The sequence below is a fragment of the Chiloscyllium plagiosum genome, unplaced genomic scaffold, assembly GCF_037043375.1.
Source record: "Chiloscyllium plagiosum isolate Xiang-an unplaced genomic scaffold, Cpla_swu_hap1 HiC_scaffold_5, whole genome shotgun sequence".
NCBI classification, from domain to species: Eukaryota; Metazoa; Chordata; class Chondrichthyes; order Orectolobiformes; family Hemiscylliidae; genus Chiloscyllium; species Chiloscyllium plagiosum.
Window position 1 is genome coordinate 55,567,804 of NW_028270143.1, and position 26,644 is coordinate 55,594,447.

Consider the following 26,644-nt stretch of genomic DNA (forward strand, 5'->3'; position numbering starts at 1 on the left):
AAGTTTGCACATGACACCAAAATTGGCGATATAGTGGATAGTGAAGAAACTTATTTAAGATTACAACGGGAACTTGATCAACTTGGCCAGTGAGCCAGTGAACAACAGGTTGAGTTTAATTCAGATAAATGAGAGGTGTTGTATTTTGCTAAGTCAAACCAGGGCAGGACATGTACAGTAGGGTCCTCGTTTGTGCTGTCAAAACTGAGAGCGCTAGGGGTACAGGTACATAGTTCCTCGAAAGTGTCGTCACAGGTAGACAGGGTGGTGAAGGCAGTGTTTGGCATGCTTTTGCCTTCAAAGTGAGATGGAGTACAGAAGTTAGGGTGTCATGTTACAGATGTACAAGACATTAGTAAGGCCACAGTTGGAGTACTGTGTACAGTTCTGGTCAGCCTATTAGATGAAGGTTGTTATTAAACTGGAAGGGTGCAAGAAGGAAGGACTTACAAGGATGTTACTGAGACTGGAGAATTTGAGTTGTAAAAAGAGGCGAGATAGGCTGGGACTTCTTTCCCTGGAGCATAGGTGGCTGAGGGCTGACCTTACAAAGATTTATAAAATCAAGACGGGCATAGGTAAGGTGAATAGTCAAGGTCTTTTCCCCAGGTAGCAGAGTTCAAAACTTGAGGGTACAGATGAAGGTGAGATGGGAAAGATTTAAAAACGACCTGAGGGGCAACATTTCTTTTTTTTTAAAAAAAAGAGGGTGATGCATATATGGAATGAGTTGCCAGAGGAAGTAGTCAAGGTGAGTACAATTACAACAGTTAAAAGACAGCTGGACAGATACATGGAAAGGAAAGGTCTACAGGGATATGGGCCAAATGGGACTGTTTCAGCTTACAAGACCAGGTCAGCATGGATGAGTTGGGGACTCTAATTTCCTTGTGGAATAGGATTTCTACATGCACAGATGTGAACAACTGCTTTAAGAAAGGAGACTTCTTTGAAAATAAGTATTAATTTCTGTAGGGACTTTAAGTGTAAAGTTTGGGGAATAGCTTAAAGTTATTTGATCAAACGGAAGCGGCACGGTGGCACAATGGTTAGCACTGCTGCCTCACAGCGCCAGAGACCTGGGTTCAATTCCTGCCTCAGGTGATTGACTGTGTGGAGTTTGCACATTCTCCCCGTGTCTGCGTGGGTTTCCTCCGGGTGCTCCAGTTTCCTCCCAAAGTCCAAAAATGTGCAGGTTAGGTGAATTGGCCATGCTAAATTGCCCATAGTGTTAGGTGATGGGGTAAATGTAGGGGAATGGGTCTGGGTGGGTTGCACTTGTTGGGCCGAAGGGCTGGTTTCCACACTGTAAGTAATCTAATCTAAGCAATTTGGCTGCTGGTATAGGTGCTCTGTTGAGGAAGTCAATGGTGGCCTCTCTTATTGGAAGGTAGAGAGACTGCAGTTGATGCCAACTGGATGCTTAGGCCTGAAATGACAATATGGTGCAAAACTGACGGAAGAGTGTGTGTTAGATGAGCTAGAACCATAAGTCATGTAAGCATGCAAGCAAGTATTTTTAAGTAGCAATAACTTGCAGAGTTACTTAACAGGGTCATGCTCAGTTTTCACCCAGCAGCAACATAGTAATTACAGATCTCAATATTTATGATTTTTCTGGATTTTGATGCTGGAATAATCTGATTTTACAGTGCATGAGATAGCAGGCTAAGTCTGATTTATGCATTAAAATGGCAAATAAGTTCTATTTGCTTAAATTATGAAAGGAAAAATATCAGAAATAGGACTAGGTAATACAGTTCCTCAAGTTTTCCCCACCATTTACTACGATGCTAGCTGATCCTCTGGTTCAATCTATTTTCCTACTATGCAGGACTTTCCATGTCCTTTTCCTTGATTCCTCAAGATGATTAAAAAAATGTCAATCTGAATCTTAAATATTCTCAGTAATGGAGCAGCCACAATCCTTTTGGGGTGGGTTGGGGAGCAGATAATTCCAAAGATTTAGAGCCTTGAGGGCAGATCTTCCTTCTTCTCAGTCCAGTGTGATAGACACTTTATTCAGAGATTATGTTTCTCTGTTTCAGACCTCCAGGCCAAAGGGAAAAAAGGATCCTCAGTCAGAGGAAACAAGCAAACTCCTTTCATCCTTTTAACACTTTTCATTCTTGCAAGTTTCAATGTGATCATCTCTTAAGCTTTACATTTCCAGAGAGGTTATGACAAAATTACTCAGCAACTCCTTGTATGGCAACCCATTCATCCCAAGTATCTATTTAGTGAACCTATATTGTATCACCTCCAATGCAAGTGTATCTTTCACCAATATATAGGGACCAATACACTGCACATGACACTGCAATTGCGGTCATAGAGTCAGAGATGTACAGCATGGAAACAGACCCTTCGGTCCAACCCGTCCATGCCGACCAGATATCCCAACCCAATCTAGTCCCACCTGCCAGCACCCGGCCCATATCCCTCCAAACCCTTCCTATTCATATACCCATCCAAATGCCTCTTAAATGTTGCAATTCTACCAGCCTCCACCACTTCCTCTGGCAGCTCATTCCATACACTTACCACCCTCTGCGTGAAAATGTTGCCCTTAGGTCTCTTTTATATCTTTCCCCTCTCACCTTAGACCTATGCCCTTTAGTTCTGGACTCCCCGATCCCAGGGAAAAGACTTTGCCTATTTACCCTATCTATGCCCCTCATAATTTTGTAAACCTCTATAAGGTCACCCCTCAGCCTCCGACACTCCAGGGAAAACAGTCCCAGCCTGTTCAGCCTCTCCCGATAGCTCAAATCCTCCAACCCTGGCAACATCCTTGGAAATCTTTTCTGAACCCTTTCAAGTTTCACCACATCTTTCCAACAGGAAGGAGACCAGAACTGCATGCAATATTCCAACAGTGGCCTAACCAATGTCTTGTACAGCCGCAACATGACCTCCCAACTCCTGTACTCAATACTCTGACCAATGAAGGAAAGCATTCCAAATGCCTTCTTCACTATCCTATCTACCTGCAACTCCACTTTCAAGGAGCTATGAACCTGCACTCCAAGGTCCCCTTGTTCAGCAACACTCCCTAGGACCTTACCATTAAGTGTATAAGTCCTGCTAAGATTTGCTTTCCCAAAATACAGCACAAAGCCATGTTGACTATCCCTAATCAGTCCTTGCCTTTCCAAATACATGTACATCCTGTCTCTCAGGATTCCCTCCAACAACTTGCCCACCACTAAGGTCAGGCTGACCAGTCAATAATTCCCTGGCTTGTCTTTACCGCCCTTAAACAGTGGCGTCACGTTTGCCAACCTCCAATCTTCCGGCACCTCACCTGTGACTATCGATGATACAAATATCTCAGCAAGAGGCCCAGCAATCACTTCTCTAGCTTCCCACAGAGTTCTCGGGTACACCTGATCAGGTCCTGGGGACTTATCCACCTTTACCCATTTCAAGACATCCAGCACTTCCTCCTCTGGACATTTTGCAAGATGTCATCATCTATTTCCCTACAGTCTATATCTTCCATTTCCTGTTCCACAGTAAATACTCTTGCAAAGTATTCATTTAGTATCACCCCCATTTTCTGCGGCTCCACACAAAGGCCGCCTTGCTGATCTTTGAGGGGCCCTATTCTCTCCCTAGTTACCCTTTTGTACTTAATATATTTGTAAAAACCCTTTGGATTCTCCTTAATTCTATTTGCCAAAGCTATCTCATCCTCCTGATTTCCCTCTTAAGTATACTCCAACTTTCTTTATACTCTAAGGATTCACTCGATCTATCCTGTCTGTACCTGACATATGCTTCCTTCTCTTTCTTAACCAAACCCTCAATTTCTTTAGTCATCCAGCATTCCCTATACCTACCAGCCTTCCCTTTCACCCTGACAGGAATATACTTTCTCTGGATTCTTGTTATCTCATTTCTGAAGGCTTCCCATTTTCCAGCCGTCCCTTTACCTGCGAACATCTGTCTCCAATCAGCTTTCGAAAGTTCTTGCCTAATACCGTCAAAATTGGCCTTTCTCCAATTTAGAACTTCAACTTTCAGATCTGGTCTATCTTTTTCCATCACTATTTTAAAACTAATAGAATTATGGTCACTGGCCCCAAAGTGCTCCCCCACTGACATCTCAGTCACCTGCCCTGCCTTATTTCCCAAGAGTAGGTCAGGTTTTGCACCTTCTCTAGTAGGTACATCCACATACTGAATCAGAAAATTGTCTTGTGCGCACTTAACAAATTCCTCTCCATCGAAACCTTTAATACTATGGCAGTCCCAGTCGATGTTTGGAAAGTTAAAATCCCCTACCATAACTACCCTATTATTCTTACAGATAGCTGAGATCTCCTTGCAAGTTTGTTTCTCAATTTCCCTCTGACTATTGGGGGTTCTATAATACAATCCCAATAAGGTGATCATCCCTTTCTTATTTCTCAATTCCACCCAAATAACTTCCCTGGATGTATTTCCAGGAATATCCTCCCTCAGCACAGCTGTAATGCTGTCCCTTATCAAAAATGCATCTCCCCTTCCTCTCTTGCCTCCCTTTCTATCCTTCCTGTAGCATTTGTATCCTGGAACAATAAGCTGCCAGTCCTGCCCATCCCTGAGCCATGTTTCTGTAATTGCTATGATATGGTCTTGCATAATTGTAGCAAGACTTTCTTATTCTTGAACTAAAGTGCCTTAACATTTACTTCTTCATTTGCCTGTTGCATCTGTACATTAACACTGAATGGAGGACCTTAAGACAGTCAAGTCAGCAGTATGTGGAGGATTTAGAGACCCGAACAGAACTGAAGAAATTAATGGTGATTTCAATATTTATCTTATTTTTTCGTGGTAATGTGTTTTGGGTTCTAAGATTAATGCCAGAACAGAAAGTGGTTGTCATAAAGTTCATTAGTTTATTGAATAATTAATTACATGAATATTAATATATTTCCATTAATTATGGTTTTGAGAAACTGGAAAACTGTACTGAAGAGAGATTTATCAAGTGATTTCAGGGAAATAAGTTAAAAAGGTCAAAGCAATGGTGGTTTACCCAATATCTAACCGAGTTTGAGGAAAGTGTGTTCTGCAAAGCTTTTAAGAAAAAAGTAAGAGATAGATCTATGGCCTAACTATTGGACAGAAGGTCTTAAGGGGAAAAAAAAAGTTTGAATCTGTGCTGAAGGTTGCCGAGCAACAGTCACTGAACGAAGGTTTTTCTTTCACTATACACTTGGACGTGGCAGCTGTGGTGAAGCATGGAATGAGATAATGTGATTCTCTCTGTTATTCAGAGAAGAACCCAGAAAGCAAAACCAGCTAAAAAGCTCTATGTCTGAACTCGCTTGAGAAACTGATAAAGTTTCAATCATCAGGAGTTTGTTCCATCTGAATCTGAAATCTGGTCTGAAGATCTTCAGTCATTCTGCAACTATCAACAATTATGTCTTGTCTACAGGAAATCAAAGACACCATGGAGGCAACCAACTCTATCTTCTGAAATTGAACCACTGATCCACAGGAGTGTTGTTTCTTTTTTGCTTATTTCTCAAATCGCTGACATTTCTGCGGAGTTGTGGTGTCTGGACTGTGTACAAGTGCGTATGTTGGTTTAAAGGGATATACTTTAAGTCTGCATTGTAGCTTAGACAGTAACATGGTTGGCACTTAGTCATACAGCTGTACTCATTCATGCTGACCAGATAATCTAATCTAGTCCCATTTGCCACAACCTGGCTCATATCCCTTTAAACCCTTCCTATTCATATACCCAATCAGATACCTTTTAAATGTTGTAACGGTACCAGCTTCAACCGCTTCCTCTGGCAACTCATTCCAGACACGCATCACTCTTTGCGCGAAAAGTTGGCCCTTCGATCCCTTTTAAATATTTCTCCTCTCACCCTAAACCTCTGCCCTCTAGTTCTGGACTCTCCTACTTCAGGGAAAAGACCTTGGCTATTCACCCTATCCATGCCCCTCATGATTTTATAAACTTCTATAAGGTCACCTCTCAGCCTTCAACTCTCCAGGAAAAACAGCCCCAGCCTATTTAGCCTCTTCCTATAGCACAAACCTTCCAGCCCTGGCAACATCCTTGAATATTAATATATTTCCATTAATTATGGTTTTGAGAAACTGGAAAACTGGACTGAAGAGGGATTTATCAAGTGATTTCAGGGAAACAAGTTTTTTCTGAACTCTTTCAAGTTTCACAACATCTTTTCTAAGCCAGGGAGACCAGAACTGCACACAGCATTCAAAAACAGGTCAAACCAATGTCCTATACTGCCACAACATGACCTCCTAACTCCTGTATTCAATGCACTGAACAATAAAGGCCTTCTTCACTATCCTATCTGCCTGCATCTCCACTTTCAAGGAACTATGAACCTGCACTCCAAGGTCTCTTTGTTCAACACCACTTTCCAGGACCTTAGCATTAAGTGTATAAGTCCTGCCCTGATTTGCCTTTCCAAAATGCAGCACCTCTCATTTATCTCAATTGAATTCTATCTTCCAACCCTTGGCCTATTGGTGGATCTGATCGAGGTCTCATTGTACGGAGGCAACCTTCTTTGATGTCCACTACACCTGCAGTTTTGGTGTCATCTGCAAAACTTACTAACCATACCTATATTCACATCCAAATTATTTATATAAATGATGAAAAGCAGTGAACGCAGCATCCATCATTGTGGTACACTGCTGGTCACAGGTCTCCAGTCTGAAAAATAACCCTTCACCACCATCTTCTGCCTTCTACCTGTAGCCAGTTCTGTATCCAATTGGCTAATTTTCCCTGTATTCCACGAAATCTAGTCAACCATGGGGAACTTTGTCGAATGCCTTATAAAGTCCATATAGATCACATCCACTGCTCTGCCCTCAACAAACCTCTTTATTACTTCTTCAAAAAAAAACTCAATCAAGTTAGTGAGACACGATTTCCCATGCACAAAGCCATGTGAACCATCCCTAACCACCCATGTGAACCAGTCCTTGCCTTTCCAAACACATGTAAATCGTATCCCTCAAAATCCCATTTAACGACTTACTCACCACTGAAGTAGGGCTCCCTGGTCTATAGTTTCCTGACTTTTCTTCACCACCTTTCTTAAATAATGGCACCACGTTAGCCAACCTCCAGTCTTCCAGCACTTCACCTGTGACTATTGATGATACAAATATCTCAAAAAGGGGCCCAACAATCACTTCGCTAGCTTCCCACAGACATCTAGGTACATTTGACCAGATCCTAGGGATTTAACCATTTTCACGCGTTTTAAGCCATCCAACACTACCTCCTCTATAATATGGACATTTTGAGATGTCGCTACTTATTTCTCCATGTTCTCCATCTTCCATACCCTCTCCACAGTAAACACTGATGGAAAATACTCGTTTAGTCTCTCCCCCATTGCCTGCAGTTCCACACATAGTGGCCTTGCTGATCTTAAGGGGCCCTATTCTCTCCCTTGTTACTCTTTGGTTCTTAATGTTTTTATAAAATCCCTTTGAATTCTCTTTAACCCTATTTGCCAAAGCTATCTCATGTCATCTTTTTACCTTTCTGATTTCCCTTGAGTATACAGTACTCCTACTGCCTTTATATTCTTCAAGGGATTCACTCGATCTCTGCTGTCTATACTTGCCATATGTTTCTTTCTTATTCTTAACCAAAACCTCAATTTCTCTAGTCATCCAGCATTCTCTACACCCATCAGCTTTGCTCTTCACTCTAATGGGTGCATACTGTCTCTTGTTATCTCATTTTTGAAGATTTCCCATTTTTCAGCTGTCCCTTTACCTGCGAACATCCGCTTGCAATATACATTTGAAAGTTCTTGTCTAATACCGTCAAAATTGGCCATCCTCCAATTTAAAATTTCAACATTTAACCCGGTCTATCCTTTTCCATCAGTATTTTAAAAGTAATACAATTATGGTCACTGGCCCCAATGTGCTCCCCCACTGCCACCTCAGTCACCTGCCATGCCATATTTCCCCAAGAGTAGGTAAAATTTTGCCTCCTCTCTAGTAGGTACATCCACATACTGAATCAGAACTATTCTTAATAAACAAATTATTTTTGAGTTTATTGAAGGAAGTCTGGGGAAGCCTTTTTTTTCCTCCCCCAAATACAGTCAGTTCTGACATAATGCGATAGTTCTGTTTTTGTACGATCTCGCACTATATGAAAATCGCGCAAGATCCACGCCATTTAAACTAATGGGGCCGGAATCACTTAATGCCAATACAAGAAAGGGAAGTCTGCCTTCTAGAAATAATGGCCCGAATTCTTCAATCGTGTTAAGGCCAATTCACATTGAAGAAACATGCTTTATAGTGGAACCAACTGTGCTAATAATAAAAATAAATTAACCATTCTGGAGATTAAATAAAGCATTGACACTTTCAGTATGACTCATGAAGTAGCAGGTCTTGCTTGATTACCAGTGCACTCCTCAGTTAGAGTTGGAACATGATTAATTAAGACACAATAAAAGATGCAGACCAAGTGATATCATGCGATTGTAGAATATAGGCTATCTCCTGGCTGCCGGTGTGATCCGGGATAAACATGTCTGCAGCAAGTGCGGCTGAACTACAGACATTTCAACACATCAGGAAGGAGAAACATTACATGAACACATTATCTATATCAGTAAAAAAGGAGGTTCCACTGTGTCAATGAGAGGAGCTAGGCACCAAATCAAGAAGCAGAATCTCAAAGTTAATAACCTCTGGATTATTAGCTAACTCACATGCAAATTGCCAAAGGGCAAATAAAATTTGAGAAATAAGTGTGTAGCTCAAAGACCAGTGCAGCAGAAGTGAATAATGCTGGAATCAATTTTGTTTTTACTGAGTCATATAACCAAGGACGTATAAACTAAACAAATTGGAGCCACAAAGGATTACATTTGGGAATATGTGGTAAATCAAAGAATAGAGATCAGGCAAGAGCGAAAAATATTAATCTGGGAAATGACAAACAGACTGAGACAAGTGTAGGACAAGTAGGGAGATTAATGTTTCATGATTAGTTTTGTTTACTTATATGGCCCAATCAAGCTGGTGTGCCTTTGTTTGAGTCTGTTTTTTGCATCTTACTTATGTGCAAGATGAAAAGCATCAACTTATCTCCTCATAGAAATGCTTAAAATCGTTATATTGTTATATTATCCAGCTCAACTATTATCATGTGACTATCTCTTGTCTCACTTGATAAAGAAATGTACTAGGGAATTTTGAACAGTAACACACTAATGATTTCATTACAGGACAGAGGTTCTGGGATCCTTGTTTAGTTCATTTCTATTTCACCGAGCCACATTATAAAAAATTTGTAACCTTAAAATTTGCACAAGCAAATTCACATCCTCTCAACCTAGAGTCAGAGAGATGTACAGCATGGAACCAGACATTTAGATCCAACTTGTCCATGCTAACCAGGTATCCTAAATTAATCTATTCCCATTTGCTAGCACTTGGCTCATCTCCCTTCCTATTCATATACCCATCCAGATGCCTTTTAAATACTGTAATTGTACCAGCCTCCACCACGTTCTCTGGCAGCTCATTCCACACACACCACCACCCTCTGCATGAAAATGTTGCCTCTTAGGTCACTTTTACATTTTTCCCCTCTCATCCTAAACCTATGCCCTCTAGTTCTGGACTCCCCACCCCAGGAAAAAGACCTTGTCTATTTACCCTATCCATGCTCCTCATGATTTTATAAACTTCTATAAGGTCACCACTCAGCCTCTGATGCTCCAGGGAAAACAATCCCAGCCTATTCAACCTCTCCCTGTAGCTCAAATCCTCCAACTCTGGCAACATCCTTGTAAATCTTTTCTGAACCATTTCAAGTTTCACAACATCCTTCCTATAGGAGGCAGACCAGAATTGCGCCAAAAGTGGCCTAACCAAAGTCGTGTGCAGCCGCAACATGACCTCCCAACTCCTCTACTCGATGCTCTGACAATAAAGGAAAGCATACTTGTTAAAGCTTTATCAAAAACCTGGTGATATCAACAAAGCAGGGCTATGAGTCTACTGTGGGGAAAAAAAAAGGAGCAGGAAGAAAATAGCAATTATATTCTACATTAACTCTAGTTTATTTTAGTGTTTTATAAAAAGAGTAATCATACTTTCCTAAATGTACTTTTGTACGAAAGTTATATAATAACGTGCATAAGATCTCACGACACCTTTTATACACCATTATGCACTGTTACTTTATAAACATTCTGAATAACTTTGAAGCAGTGTCTACTTTGTAATTTGTCTGCATTAGGACTTGTGATCTCCATTGTGTGTGCAAATAGGTTTAATATTACAAACAACCTTTTCACTATGTCCTTTGTTTTAAAAGAAAGATAACTCATTTCCCAGCTCCATAAATAGACAGAGAACCATAACCTAACAAGTAGCTTCCAGCAACAAGCAGTCCCTGATAGAGGTTTGACTTAATGAGGATTTTGCCAATCTAGAACTAGGGGTCATAGTTCAAAAAATAAGTGGGTGCTCATTGTAGACAGAGATGAGGAAACATTTTTTTCTCCGAGAAGACTGACTGCCTTTGGAACTCCCTTCCTAATAAGGTAGTGGATGTGGGATCTTTGAGTATTTTTAATGCAGCCGTAGATAGATTCTTGGTTACCAAGGGGATGAAAAATTATCAGTGATATGCAGAATGTAGAGTTGAGGTTAAAATCAGATTAGCCGTGATCTTACTAAGTGGAAGAGCAGGTTCGAAGGCTGAGTGGTCTAATCTTGTGATTAAGCAAAATAGAGACGATGAGTTCAAAGTATCGACCATCTCTCAATCCTAAACAAATTGGCAAGAAAAATATCATAGATATCCTTATATATTATCAAGGAGTCAAAAGAACAGAAACTAACAATGAGAAGGTTGATCCTTGGAGTAACTGGCTTCACCATAGTTCAACTGGATCATAGGGCTGTGCTCTCATTAGTGAGAGATGACTGGTGGTAGTTTAACCTTAGAACATAGAAAAGTACAGCACAGAACAGGCCCTTTGGCCCACGATGTTGTGCTGAGGTTTAATCCAAATGTAAAACATAGTAACTTAACCTACGCACCCCTCAACTCACTGCTATCCATGTGCATGTCCAGCAGTTACTTAAATGTCCCCAATGATTCTGCTTCCACCACCACAGCTGGCAACGCATTCCATGCATTCACAAATCTCTGCGTAAAGAACTTACCTCTGACATCTCCTTTATATCTTCCTCCTAATACCTTCAAACTATAACTTCTTGTACCAGTCAACTCTACCCTAGGGGAAAAGTCTCTGGCTATTGACTCTATCTATTCCTCTCATCATTTTGTACACCTTGATCAGGTCTCCTCTCTTCCTCCTTCTCTCCAGAGAGGAAAGTCCGAGCTTATTCAACCTTTCTTCATAAGGCAAGCTCTGCAGTCCAGGCAGCATCCTGGTAAACCTTATTTGCATCTTCTCCACAGCCTCTGTATCTTTCCTATAGTAGGGCAACCAGAACTGGACACAGTATTCCAAATGTGATCTCACCAGGGACTTGTACAGCTGCAGCAAAACCTTGTGGCTCTTAAACTCGATATCCCTGTTAATGAAAGTCAAAACACCATATGCTTTCTTAACAACCCTATCCACTTGGGTGGCAACTTTGAGGGATCTATGCACTTGCACACCCAGATCCCTCTGTTCTTCCACACTGCCAAGAATCCTGTCTTTAATCCTATATTCAGCATTCGAGTTAGACTTTCCAAAATGTATCACTTCACATTCATCCAGGTTGAACTCCATCTGCCATTTCTCAGTCCAGCTGTGCATCCTGTCTATGTCACGCTGCAGCCTGCAGTAGCCCTCGATACTATCAACGACACCTCCAACTTTTGTGTCATCTGCAAATTTATTAACCCACCCCTCACCCTCCTCATCCAAGTCAGTTATAAAAACTACAAAGAGCAGAGGCTCAAGAACAGAACCCTACGGGACCCACTCAACACTCCTCCATGCAGAATACTTTCCATCTACAACCACTCTCTGCCTTCTGTCAGCCAGCCAATTCTGAATCCAGATCTCCCTGTATCCCATACTTCCTGACTTTATGAATGAGCCTACTGTGGGGAACCCTATCAAATGCCTTGCTGAAGTCCATATACACCACATCCACTGCTCGACCGTCATCGACCTGTCTTGACACCTCCTCAAAGAACTCAATAAGATTTGTGAGCATGACCTGCCCCTCACAAGGCCATGCTGACTGCCTTTAATCACACAATGCTTTGCCAAATAGTCATAAATACTATCCCCCAGAATTCTTTTCAAAACTTTGCTGACCACAGACGTAAGACTGACTGTAATTGCCAGGGATTTCCCTATTAACCTTCTTGAAAAGAGGAACTTTCGCCTCCTTCCAATCCTCCGGTATGACTCCCGTGGAGAGTGAGGAGGCAAATATCCTCGCCAGCGGCTTAGCAACCTCCTTTCTTGCTTCCCGGTGCAGCCTAGAATAAATCTGGTCTGGCCCTGGGGAATTATCAATCTTAATATTTTCCAAAACTTCCATCACATCATCTTCATCAAATTTGATCTGGTCAAGACTGTATCCCAGCTCCTCCAAGTTTTCAATAACAACAAGTTCCCTTTCCTTGGTGAAAACCGAAGCAAAAAACTCATTTAGGGCTTCCCCTATCTGTTCAGACTCCACGCACAAGTTCCCTCCATTATCCCTGAACAGCCCTACCTTCTCCCTAATCATTCACTTATTCCTCATGTACGAGTAAAATACCTTTGGGTTCTCCTTAATCCTCCTTGCAAAGGCTTTTACGTGCCCCCTCCTGGCTCTCCTCAGTCCATTTCTGAGCTCCTTTCTAGCAAGCCTGTAATCCTCTAACACTGTGCTAGATCCTTGCTTCCTCCACCTTACGTAAGCTGCCTTCTTCCTTTTGACGAGAAGTTCCTCTGTTCTCGTCATCCAAGGTTCCTTAATCTTACTCCTTCTTACCTGTCTCAGAGGAACAAATTTGTGCATCATGCGCAACAACTACTCCTTAAATAGTCTCCACATGTCTGCTGTGCCTTTTCTGTGGAATAATTGCTTCCGGTCTGTACTTCCCAACTCCTCTCTGATAGCTTCATAATTTCCTTTTCCCCAATTAAATATCTTCCCTCGGTAACTGCTCCTTTCACTCTCCAAGGCTATGCTAAATGTAAGGCAGTTGTGATCACTTTCAAAGTGCTCTCCCACCGCGAGATCTGACACCTGTCCTGGCTCGTTGCCAAGCACCAAATCCAAAATGGCATCTCCCCTCGTCGGTCTGTCTACATACTGTGTAAGAAAACCTTCCTGGACACACCTGACAAAAATGGCTCCATCCAAACCATCTGCACTTTGGAGGTTCCAGTCGATATTGGGAAAGTTGAAATCATCCATAACAACAACCCTGCTACTTTTGCACTTTTCCAGAATCTGCCCGACTATGAGATCTTCAATCTCTCTACTGCTATTGGGTGGTCTGTAGAAAACCCTAATATGGTGGCTATTCCCTTGCTGTTCCTAACTTCCATCCATTCTGACTCAGTAGACAAACCTTCCTCAACAACCTTCATTTCTGTAGCTGTGATGCACTCTCTGATTCGCAATGCTACACCCCCACCTCTTTTTCCGCCCTCCCTGTTCTTTTAAAGCATTCTAAACCCTGGAACATCAAGCAACCATTCCTGCCCGTGAAACCCACATCTCCGTTATGGCCACAACATCGTAGCCCCAAGTACCGATCCATGCTCTAAGTTCGTCACTCTTATTTCGGACACTCCTTGCGTTAAAGCAGACACACTTTAACCGATCCCTTTGTTTCATTGCGTGAGGAATCTTCCCAATAGATTTACTACATTCTGTCACTGTCCCGTCTGCAACTGACCCCCTCTCAGACATGTGGCTCTGATTCCTACACCCCTGCCAAACTAGTTTAAACCCTTCTGAATCACACGAGCAAATCTCCCACCCAAGACATTTGTGCCCCTCCAGTTCAGGTGCAAACCGTCCTTCTTGTACAGGTCTCACCTTCCCCAGAAGGTATCCCAATGGTCTAGGTATCTGAAGCCCTCCCTCCTGCACCAGCCACGCAGCCATGTGTTAAGCTGCATTCACTGACTGTTCCTCATCTCACTGTCTCGTGGCACCAGTAGCCTACTCATCCTGCTCTTCAGCTTCCAACCTAACTCTCTGTAGTCACTTTTCAGATCCTCAATCCCTTTCCTGGCTATATCATTGGTGCCAATATGTACCACGATTTCTGGCTGCTCATCCTCCCCCTTCAGAATCTTGTAAACCCGATTGGCGACATCCCGGACCCTGGCATTAGGGAGGCAACATACTTTCCAGGAGTCCCGCTCCTGACCACAAAATCTCCTGTCAATCTGTCTAACTATTGAGTCCCCTACCACTAGCGCTTTTCTATTTTCTCCCCTTATCTTCTGAGCCACAGTGCCAAGCTCAGTGCCAGAGACATGACAACTATGGCTGTCCCCAGCAGCAGTATCCAAAACAGTATACTTATTGCTGAGGGGAACAGCCACAGAGGATCCTGCTCTGACCGTCGGCTCCCTTTCCTCCCTCTGACAGTAACCCGGCTGTCCTTATCATGTGTCTGGGGAGTGACCACCTCTCTGTACATCCTTTCAATTTCCCCCTCAGCCTCCCAGATGACCTGTAGTTCATCCAGCTCCAGCTCCCTAACTCTGTTTTTGAGGAGCTGGAGTTGGGTGCACTTCCTGCAGATGTAGTCGACAGAGACATGTGAAGTGTCTCTCACCTACCACATTCTGCAGGAGGAACATGCAACTGCCCTAACATCCATATTCCACTACTCTGAAAGCCCGCACAGAACTAAACAAAGGAAGAAAAGAAGGAAAAGAAAGAGAAACCTGAAAACTTACCTAGTTTACAGACTCTTAGTAAGGTTAGAGGTGGTAGGTGGGAGGGAGGCCCTACGGTGTAGGGTCTCGGGTTTAGATCTGACCCACTTAAAACCTTCCCAGAAGTCCTTTGCTCCTCCCTCACACCTCTCGGCAAATGGAGGCCCTGACACCTGAAGTAAGTGTTTTAAACGCTTTTACTTACCTTCCCAGCAGTCTTTTGCTCCTCTCTCACACCAGTCCTCAAGTGAGGGAATAAATTGAGGATGTTGGTAACCTCATGTGGTGTGAGAATTGAACTCACGCTGTTCTGATTTGCAGAACCCAACGCAAGACTACTTGCATGCCAAGCAGCATACGGAGCATGCAGTAAGAAACTGCACAACCAACAGCACAGTCCAAAGCTCTGTTGTTGGGCCACATCCAGTGACAAATGGTGGAGGGAAATTAAAGAACTCACTGGAGAAGGTGGCTTCACAAATATCGGAGTTCCGAAGAAGGGTCACTGAACTTAAAATATTAACTCTGCTTTCTTTCCACATGTGCTGCCAAATCTAGAATTTCTACAATTTCTGAACTTGTTTCAGATTTCTAGCATCTGCAGCTGTTTGTTTTATCCACAAACATCTCCATCTTCAACAAAGGGTAGCCTAGCACATCAGCACAAGTCAAGACTGAAGCATTTGCAAGAATCTCAGCCAGAAGTGATGAACAGATGATCCATTTCAACATCCTCCAGTGTGTTCAGCCGCACAGATAATTGTCTTCAACCAATTCTATTCACTTCACACAATATCAACAAATAAATGAAAGCACAGAATTCAACTTTGACAACACTATATATTGAAGTTTTGTGCTCCAGAACTAGCTGCACACGTATCCAAGCCATTCCAGTACACTCACAACATGGAGATCTGCTCAGCAACATGCAAACTTGCCAGGCATATCCTGTGCACAAAAACCAGGATCAACCCAAACCAGTCAATGAGTCTCAGTCTATTCCCCATCATCTGCAAAGTGATGGAAAGTTAGTCGATAGTGTTGTGAAATGGTGTTTACTCAACCAGAACTTGCATACTAATGCCCAAAATGGGTTCCACCAGGCCCACTCAGCATCTGATCTCATTACAATCTTGGTTCAAACCTGGACAAAACAGGTGAACTCAAGAGGACAAGTGAAACTAACTGCCCATGACATTTGGTGGCATTTGACCAGTGTGATGTCAAGGAACCCTAGAAAAACAGGAGTTGATGGGAATCAGAAGGATTGGAGTCAGACCAAACACAAATAAAGATGGTTTTGCTTGTTGCAGGTCAATCATCTTAGCTATCAGTACAGGAGTTCCTCAGGGTGGTGTGTAGGCCCAGATATTTTAACTGCTTTAATGACTTTCTTTCCTGGTAGGGTCAAATGTAAAGATGATTATTGACTATCGCATTTCACCATTTCTAACCCCTCAGATTCTGAAGCAGTCCATGCCCAAATGCAACAAGACTTGACAACATTCGGTATGAGCTGATAAATGGCAAGTAACATTTATGCCACACAAACACCAAGCAATGATTTTCAACAAAAGAGAATCAATCTATAACACTCAATGACATGAATTCCCCTCTATCAACTTCTTGGGCATTGCCATTGACCAGAAACTGAACTGGACTGGTCACATAAATACAGCAGCTACAAGGGAAGGTCAGAGGCTGATATTCTAGCAGGAAGTAACTGATCTCCTGATTCTTCAAAATCTAGAAGCACATGTTAGGTTGTGATGGATTATTCATCACTTGCTTGTGTCGTCATGACTCCAACAACACAAGAAATTTCACACTATCTGAGACAAAGGACTGCAATTCACTGGCATGCCTCCCAGTATCTTAAACATTCATTCCTTTCACTGCCCAGGGACATTGGCAGTGCATCACATCTAGAAGGTGTGCTGCAGAACTCAGCAAGCCTCTTGCCAGCACCTTCCAAACTTGCAGACTCTACAACTTAGGACAAGGGGAGCAGTGACAGGAAACACCACTCTCTGTACATTTCCCTTCAAGCCACACAGCATCCTGACTTGCAATTGTAATATCTTCCTTCACTGTTACAGAATCAAAATCCTGAAACCCTTTCTCTGCAGCCTGTGTGTGCTGACATTAGATGGACTGCAGTGGTTCAAGAAGCTGGCTCAGCACCACTGTCATAAGTGTAGTTAAGAATGCAAAACAAATGCTGTCTATGCCAGCAACATACTGACTAGACTGCTAGCATGTAGATCAGACTCATGCTGATAGCACAGGATTCAATTCCTGATTGAGACGAAATAATCTTGGGGCCTGTGTCCTCACTCGAATGTAGATTTGTTACTCCCTAACAAACCTCCTGAATAAATCATTAGATTTACGGTTGAGCAAAATCACTATGATCCCATTAATAAATGTCTTCAGTAACTTTGTCAGATGAATGTCAGCATTCTAGATTAATTAAATTATTCAATCTCAAGATTCCAAATGCAACAATGTCCAAATACTTACCCGTCCCCTTTCTGTAAGGGTAGTTAACATGACAATTAAAGATGAACTTTGCTCCCAAACTGTTTGCCAAAAGTGTTGACAGGTATGTGGAAGTGGACCTTGGGATGCAATGTACTTATTTTGGATAGTGGTACCACAGATTTCCATCTGTAAAAGGAGCAAAATTCAAACATTTCAGTGATGCAGGTTATGTTAGTACAAATAACAACACATTAACCCCAGTGGCGGCTTCGGGGAGAAACCCCCAGTGTAGACACCTCCATCTTGGGAAGAAGCCCCCAGTATAGACTCCCCCACCTCGGGATGAAGCCCCCAGTGTAGACTCCCCCACCTCGGGGTGAAGCCCCCCAGAGTGGACCCCCTGCCGCGGGGTGAAGCCCCCCAGAGTGGACCCCCCACCTCGGAGTGAAACTCCCAGTGTAGACCCCTCCACCTTGGGGTGAAACTCCCACTGTAGACTCCCCTGCCTCGGGGTGAAGCCCCCAGTGTAGACTCCCCCATCTCGGGGTGAAGCCCCCAGTGTAGACTCCCCCACCTCGGAGTGAAACCCCCAGTGTAGACTCCCCCACCTCGGAGTGAAACCCCCAGTGTAGACTCCCCCACCTCGGAGTGAAGTTCCCAGCATGGACCCCCCCGCCTTGGGGTGAACCCCCCCAGTGTAGACTCCCCCACCTCGGAGTGAACCCCCCAGTGTAGACTCCCCCACCTCGGGGTGAACCCCCCAGTGTAGACTCCCCCACCTCGGAGTGAACCCCCCAGTGTAGACTCCCCCACCTCGGAGTGAACCCCCCCAGTGTAGACTCCCCCACCTCGGAGTGAACCCCCCCAGTGTAGACTCCCCCACCTCGGAGTGAACCCCCCCAGTGTAGACTCCCCCACCTCGGAGTGAACCCCCCCAGTGTAGACTCCCCCACCTCGGAGTGAACCCCCCCAGTGTAGACTCCCCCACCTCGGAGTGAACCCCCCCAGTGTAGACTCCCCCACCTCGGAGTGAACCCCCCCAGTGTAGACTCCCCCACCTCGGAGTGAACCCCCCCAGTGTAGACTCCCCCACCTCGGAGTGAAACCCCCAGTGTAGACTCCCCCACCTCGGAGTGAAACCCCCAGTGTAGACTCCCCCACCTCGGAGTGAACCTCCCCAGTGTAGACTCCCCCACCTCGGAGTGAAACCCCTAGTGTAGACTCCCCCACCTCGGAGTGAAGTTCCCAGCATGGACCCCCCCGCCTTGGGGTGAAGCCCCCTGTGTAGACTCCCCCACCTCAGGGTGAAGCCCTCTGTGTAGACTCCCCCCACCTCGGGATGAAGCCCCCAGTGTAGACTCCCCCACCTCAGGGTGAAGCCCCCCGTGTAGACTCCCCCACCTCAGGGTGAAGCCCTCTGTGTAGACTCCCCCCACCTCGGGATGAAGCCCCCAGTGTAGACTCCCCCACCTCATGGTGTAGCCCCCCGTGTAGACTCCCCCACCTCAGGGTGAAGCCCTCTGTGTAGACTCCCCCCACCTCGGAGTGAACCCCCCAGTGTAGACTCCCCCACCTCAGGGTGAAGCCCCCCGTGTAGACTCCCCCACCTCAGGGTGAAGCCCCCCGTGTAGACTCCCCCACCTCAGAGTGAAGTCCCCTGTGTAGACTCCCCCACCTCGGGGTGAGCCCCCAGCACGGGCCCCCCGCCTCGGGGTGAAGCCCCCAGCACAGGCCCCCCCCCACCTCGGAGTGAAGCCCCCAGTGTAGACTCCCCCGCCTCGAGGTGAAGACCCCAGCACGGACCCCCTGCCTCGGGGTGAAGCCCCCAGCACGGGCCCTCCGCCTTGGGGTGAAGCCCCCAGTGTGGATCCATCTGCTTTGGTTTGCTCTCTTTGCCTGTTTTAGGACTGTAACGCGACACATATAACTTAATATATTTATTTTTCTAATTTATATCTGTATCAATGCACCTTTGTACATAGTATGGCGTCAGAAATGATGACTTTGTATACTCTTCACTGTACTCCTGTAGTTCAGTCCATGTGAAAATAAAGTCTATATCTAATATTTCCTACTCAAATATACATATACACCTTGACACATTTGAAATTTCAAAAAAAATTTAATTTCAAAAACAATTCAATTTTAAAAAATGCCTTTCCAGAGATCGACCTTTCGAATCAAGTGATGAAGGTGTAATACAGTCAAGAGTTATACAGCATGGAATCAGACCGTAGACCGAATGGTCCGCATCATGTTCCCAAACTAATACCACCTGCCTATGTTTGGTCCACATCTCTCCAAACCTTTCCTATTCAAGTACCTATCCAAATGCCTTTTAAATATTGTAACTATACTGTATCCACCATTTCCTCTGGCGGTTTTTTCCACACATGAATCACTCTGTCTTAAGAAAAAGTTGCACCTCAAGTCCTTTTGAAATCTTTCTCCTCTCACCTAATAAATATGCCTCCTAGTTTTGAACTCCCCCACCCAAAAGAAAAGACCCTTGTCATTCACCTTATCTACGCCTCTCAAGCTTTTATAACTCAAACCATCCATTCCTGGTAAATCTTTTCTGAATGGTCTCCAGTTTAATAATATCTTTGTGATAACAGGGTGACCACAACTGCAAATATTACTCCAGAAGACGTAGTACCGATATACCATACTAATCATAACAAGAAATTAATGACAAAATCTAATCATTTCCACTAGGTTTAGAAATATCTAAAATATTCTCTTCTGGTTATCCTTACAGATGTACTAGTAAAACTTTTTTAGTGCATAATTTGGGGAAGGATTTTGAATATTGTGATGAAAGGTGTGTGATTTAATATAATTTATTTTAAAGTCTGAATTTTAGTTACTGGCATCTGGGTTTTGGTCAGTGAATCAGGACCCTGCTGTTGTCAGAATTAAGTACAGACCTCTCACATTAGAATTAATCTTTCTCTGCACTTTCTCTACAGTTGTAATACTATATTTTGATTTCTGTTTATTACTTACATAAGGTATGATTTGTTTAGACAGCATGCAATACAATACTGAATGCAATATTATATCAGGGTACGTGACAATAATAAATCAAAAGAGTTTAATAATCAACTTATACATATTTCTGAAGCCATGGTGTGTTTTTTTGTATAGAAAGCATCTTTTTATTTTTCTGCAGTTTTGATTGTAAACTGAATTGGGCACAGAACTGTTTTCAAACTAAGGATCATGGAAGGAATTGCTGCACATTTTAAAAGAAAGTTACTGAAAGGTGGAGCCAATTTGTAAACAGGCCGACACCAGTGAAGTGTACAAAGTGAGTTCGGTCTGCAATAAATTACTGATGAGTTTCTAAAGATGTGACCAGTTCTGAATGATGAAGGCCATCAGCCCGACAATTATCTGATTGACACCTGGATAGCTGGAAAGCTTGTGGAGATATAGGATACTGGCAGAAACCTTCAGACTGCTGCAATGGGCAGATGGGGTATCTTTTGCTCCAGTAAAATATCTATAGCCTGAAGAAAGCCAGTTTATTTTCCCTCACCTGTTGTTGCAAGCAGTTTCCTTTAATAATTAAAAGCCTTTCATAACTAATAATTAAAAAAAACCTTTGAGTTAGCGTATCAATTGCTTCTGCCTCTTGCATAGAAGAGCAAAGTACCTGAAGAGACTAAAGTCTTGTTTACCTGTTGACTGGGGTCACCGAGCTGTTTCACTAGTAATATTTCCCTTCACCCAAAATATCAATGTTTTTTGCCTGTCTGTATGTGCTTGCAGGGGGTTTTCAGGACAGAGATTAGAATTTTAACTCGTAGAGTTATTTGTTGATAATCATAGATGCTTACCTGTAGAATCAATTTATTTTTGATAAATAGCAGTTCTTAAGCACCGAAATGTGATTTTTTTGTTTAGCCTGGGACTATCCGACAGGTAAATTGCAGATTCTGCATACTTACATAATGATTCTGGGAATAACAGGGCTTGATTTTCAGCTTCATCCCAGTGAAGCATGGCATTTAACAAAAAAAATGAGATAGCTCTTAGAGGTTCATGTTTATATTGGGAGAATTTTCATGAGCAAACAAAAGTAAACTGCTGTGCATTTGCCTCTCAGTTTAGAAGATGAGAGACTTTTTTTTAAAAATTAAGGAAGACACCAATAGCTTGAAGAAAATTATTTTTTTGGTTGGGCAGTTTTACAGAAATCTTGGCTGAAGTTGGATGTGTAAAACAACTGCTCCTGATTAGAGGAGGTGGAACTGTTAAGAAATAGGTTACCTCAGTGTCAGCACTGCAGCTTGAAACGTCCAGACCAGAAGTATTTGGTAAAACCCTAAAGGGGTCATATGAAGCTTGAGAAAGTCTCAACTCATTGGATGAAGGCTTTAGGAGGCTCTCAGATTCTCCAGTCTGTGTATTGAAGCCACAGTTAAACTAAGCTCTATAGATATGAAAGAGACGAGAATTTCCACTGGCATGAGTGGTGTAAAAGGAGTGCTATTGGGATAAACTGAATTTTTTTTTTAAGCACCGGTTTCAAAATCTTTAGTTTTGTGTCATATATAAATACAGGTAGCTTAACCTACTCTATGGTATTTTCATTTCTTTTGCCTAAAAAGAATTTGGTTTATGAATAAAACCTTTTTGCAACAATGCGTCTTTGTGTTTTAGTGAAAGACCAACTTACCTAAACCGATAAACAAAATAAAATCTATCAAGCCAGATTTCAGTCTGGCATCTGGCTTGTCCAGTAACAACATCAGCTGGGTTCATTACAGCATAAATATATGAGCTATGTGCTTAAATTCTGTTTGTTGATATCTTAAGTAAATTATAGGTGTTTCCATTTTTGTATAAAATAGTGGCATTATCCTCCATAATTCAGGTTCATGTATCATAAGCTTCCTACAAAAGCACTAATTTAATTGGAAGAATCTGTTCTGAAGAAGGGTTACAAAACCTGAATGGTTAACTCTGTTTTTTCTCCACGGATGTTGTTAGGAGAGCTGAGTTACTCCAACAATTTCTGTTTGCGTTTTGGATTTCCAGCATTCAGAGTTCTTTGATTTTTTTTTGATTTGTGTTATTTATTATAATAATAAATTATTCTTGTCTATTCATATGCATACTTATCTGACCTGTATTTATGTGGGATTTTTCAAGAATCAACCTTACTGACTCAGCTGGATGGTTTGTCAAGAGCACTATTTCTCGGCTACCATTGCTCTCAAGGGGTTATAAATTCATGCAGCATAGAGTTTTCCTGACTTATATATCTCAACAAAATTAAACAATACATTTACAACAACAGCAGCAGCAGGAACAGCCAAAGATGACAGTTTTAGCCTGATCTGTATTCAACAGGATCACAGCTGACAACAATAATCCACAACATTAACAAGAGGTAAGTTTGTTCGTAAGCAGTCAAACTATTTGCTGTCATTCGATGGTTCAAAGATAATCCAAAATAATTGACTTGGCAAATTGAAATGAATCTCCATTTGCAGAATCCTTGATTATGAAGTACAGTTAAAATCCATTCACAGAGACAAAAGCCAAACCACAATTGCATTTTCTTTCACCATATCAGAACTTTAATACTTACATTGACGTAACTGCCATTAATATAATCTTCTGATCCATCTAATACAACTCTAGTAACATCATCTGTACAAAAGTGAAGAAAAATGAAATTTAAGATTTCCAAAAGTTATTCTTAAACATTGTTCTTTGTTATTTCATTATAAGCATGAAAAGCAGGTTCAGGGTTGATCGTTTTTAGTTCACTAACAAATAAAGCAATTACTTAATGAACAAATGCATATCAACATAAATTAGCCAAGAAACAACTGCATAACACTCACATGGCAACACATCTTTGTATCTGTTTTTGTCCATATTTTGTGGCATCTTTGCATGTATGACAGCCAATCCAGGTTTTTTCCTGTAAAGTTGCTTGAAAATGAAGATTAAAAAATATTAGTTCTAACTGGAGAGTTTTCACATTTATTTGTGTTATCGTTCCAATGTAAAGCTTGCCAATATCGTTGTTACATTTTCCTTCTCTGTCACTTCAGACTTTTTAACCTCTCAGTACAGGAAGTAGTGGCATTCCCCTGTCTCACTTTCTTTCAAGAGGAAGAAAAGGATGAGAAGAAGCAATACAAGGAAGCCTTGCTCACAGTTTCCTCAAACTTCTTTCTTCTTATTATAAGTCTTAATCTTGAAATTTCTGTCAGCATCTATCACCCTGTATGATCTGTTTTGTCCACGTTGTTCATACAAACATTGAACTCTTTTTCCCTTACCATGTTGCTGATTTGCCTACCTCAAAGTATAGGGCGAAGTGAGGACTGCAGATGCTGGAAACCAGAGTTTAGATTAGAGTGGTGCTGGAAAAGCACAGCAGGTCAGGCAGCATCTGAGAAGCAGGAAAATCGACGTTTCGGGCAAAAGCCCTTCATCAGGACCATCCAGCACCACTCTGGTCTAAACTATACTTTGAGGTATTTAAACGAAGTGTGGTAAACCTTCCACACAGTATTAAGCTCCTGTCCCAATATAAATTAACCCAATAAAATTGATAACTAATAAATAAGAGGAAAGAGCTCTTGCACAACTGTAGTAGTACACCAAAGGTGTGGTAGATCATGTCCAAACAGATATTGAGTGATAATTGAGCCATGGATGAACAATGTCAGTTTCAGAATTCAATAAGAAACTTGATTATTGTATGTTTTATGGGACAAAACATATTTTGAGAAATAAAACATTTTGGGGTGTGCATCATTTTAAACTGGGATTCTTTGGAAGCAAATTCTTTGATCAGAAATAACAAGTAAATTGAAGACAAGCTTATAATTTGATCTATTACTTGATTCAGTAGTAATTACACACAAGAGTAAAACTATTTATTAGATTAGATTACTTAGTGTGGAAACAGGCCGTTCGGCCCAACAAGTCCACACTGACCCTCCGAAGAGCTACCCACCCAGACCCATTCCCCTACATTTACCCCTTCACCTAACATTACGGGCAATTTAGTAAGGCCAATTCACCTATGAAGGGAAAACAAAACTCATTGGATAAGGAGAAGTTAAGTTATTAAGGAGGGCCAAGTCAGCTAAACACTACTTGCATGAGGTTGCATATTAACTTTTATTTAACCAGAGAATGTGGTATTGTGCACGTTATCTACACTGACATCATACTAGCATTCCAAGGAAGCAAATGGTCAGACACTCTCGCGTTTGATTTGACCATATTCATCAGGAAGATAGAAGTCAGAATCCAGGATGTTGCTTATTGGTGGCCATCAGATGATAAGCATATGACACTGGAGTTGTTGATAGCATTTTGTATCTACGTTCCATAATCACTAACAATCTTCACTTGATGCTAAAATGAGCAAACCCATTACAAAAACTAACGTGTCTAAGATGAGCATGAGTGTGCAGATTAATAACAGATTAATGAAGAATATTAAGGTACAAAGCCTGCATTCTCTGCGCACTCATTCAAAGGAGCAAGAGTGGTAAACAAAATAAAATGCTGATCAACTTCCACTTTCGCTGTCTTAGCTTTCGCATCTCTTCGTAGGACAAAGTCACAAACTCAGTTGGATAACTCCGCCAGCATACACTCATTACCATTCCAATGATGTCAGTGCTGGCTTGGCTACCTTCAGGTGGGCATCATTATCTGCTGACTGTCCATACTTACGCTGATGGTCCAGATCTCTGAAGGTTGGCTGACTCTTTACAAGGGTACACTGTGATGGGGAGGGGGTTGGACAGGAAGCTTAGCTGGTTGGAAAGAGGGATTGGAGAAAACAGACTAGTGATTCCTGCAAGCATTGGGAACAACCTGCATTTATATCTCTCTCTCAGCCTCTAGATCTTACAGCAAAGGAACTTGCACACAGATTTTGAATGGAATTAAATTTATACCCCATGATGAAAGTTTACTTTTGTATTAAAGGCATAAAACCATAATGACTCAACTTCAATGCACTGTTGAAGGTCACTAGTCCAATTAGCTTAGAAGACTTTCATACCTTACAATTCTTCAGCCATATTTTAAAAAAAACTAATTTATGAATCACTCCTCCTAGCAACATGACTTAGTGAAATTCAAATTTAGCAGCCAATCCATTATAAATAGCTACAGAGAATAATAGTGAAGTTTTATAATCCTAGAGAATACTGTCCCATTAGCGAGATGACTCATGGTGGGTTTACCCTGAGGATCACCACACCTCAGTTGAGAAGACAGAACCCTCATGGTGACCTTCGTTGGTACAGGAATTGAACATGCTGTTGGAGATGCTCTGCATTTCAAATCAGCTGTCCAGCTACCTAAATTAATCAATACCCAATCAATGCAGGAAATAAGAACACAAGAACAAGGAGGAGTTGGTAATTCAGCACCTTGAGCCTGCTCTGCCATTCAATACAATCATGCCTGGTCTCAATTCAGTCTCAACTCCACTTTCTTGCCTGTTCTCCAGAACCCTTCAACCTATTACAATTTAGAAATCTATAAACATTAAATAAGATGGGTGTACTGACACAAGTGGTTAAAGGAAGAAGGCATCACCACCTTCTAAAGGAATGTTAGGATGTATAATAAATGCTGGCCTAGCTATCAAATGCCAACATACCATGAATGAAAAAAATCCAATTATTTTGCAGTCAAACAGGTGAATAAACTTACATCAAACTGATTAAGTATAGCTCCGCTTTCAAGTCCTTTTCGAAGCTGAATCATGGATTCTTCTAATGAATCACCATATTCAGGATATGAGGAATGAATGGAATTGTCTGGAAAACACTGGAAGTCTATTTCCTCTTCCACCTTGTCCTCTTTATGACTGCTTGTAACTTGAAAATTAGAAATTTTTCAAACAAAGGTTTATTATTAACAATTTTTTTAATCAAACTGACTATGTAACTTATAATTCATAATGTGAGAACTTTATCTTATCTTGTAAGTTAAGCAAGGCAGAGGTGCTCTAAGCGCAAGGTGAACGTGTGTTAGAGTGAGCAAGCAACCTGGAGATGCATTCTGGTCCAGTCTGAGAACTGGATACCTGTCGCTGTGCACAAAGTGTCTTTACAACTGCATTGAAATGAAATGTGCTGGTGCATTCCACAATGCAGCATTAAAGTGCAGAAGTGCACTGTGCAGTGAGGCTGATACTTTGCGGATGCCAATGTCTGAACATAAGTGAGTGTGATGGTTCTGTG

At 42.2% G+C, this 26,644-nt stretch overlaps 1 protein-coding gene across 5 annotated transcripts in view; it reads right to left on the bottom strand.

Moving 5' to 3' along the window:
* Positions 1–26,644, bottom strand: part of LOC122549888 (tyrosine-protein phosphatase non-receptor type 3-like) — a 221,382-nt gene that overhangs the window by 49,852 nt on the left and 144,886 nt on the right. For all 5 annotated transcript variants that reach the window (XM_087987187.1, XM_043690067.2, XM_043690066.2 and 2 more), the window contains 4 exons: positions 26,112–26,278; positions 23,261–23,351; positions 23,002–23,063; positions 17,436–17,582 (listed from right to left, as the gene is read on the bottom strand). In XM_087987187.1, coding sequence (XP_087843313.1) covers positions 17,436–17,582; positions 23,002–23,063; positions 23,261–23,351; positions 26,112–26,278 — 467 coding nt within the window. The remainder of the gene's footprint in view (positions 1–17,435; positions 17,583–23,001; positions 23,064–23,260; positions 23,352–26,111; positions 26,279–26,644) is intronic.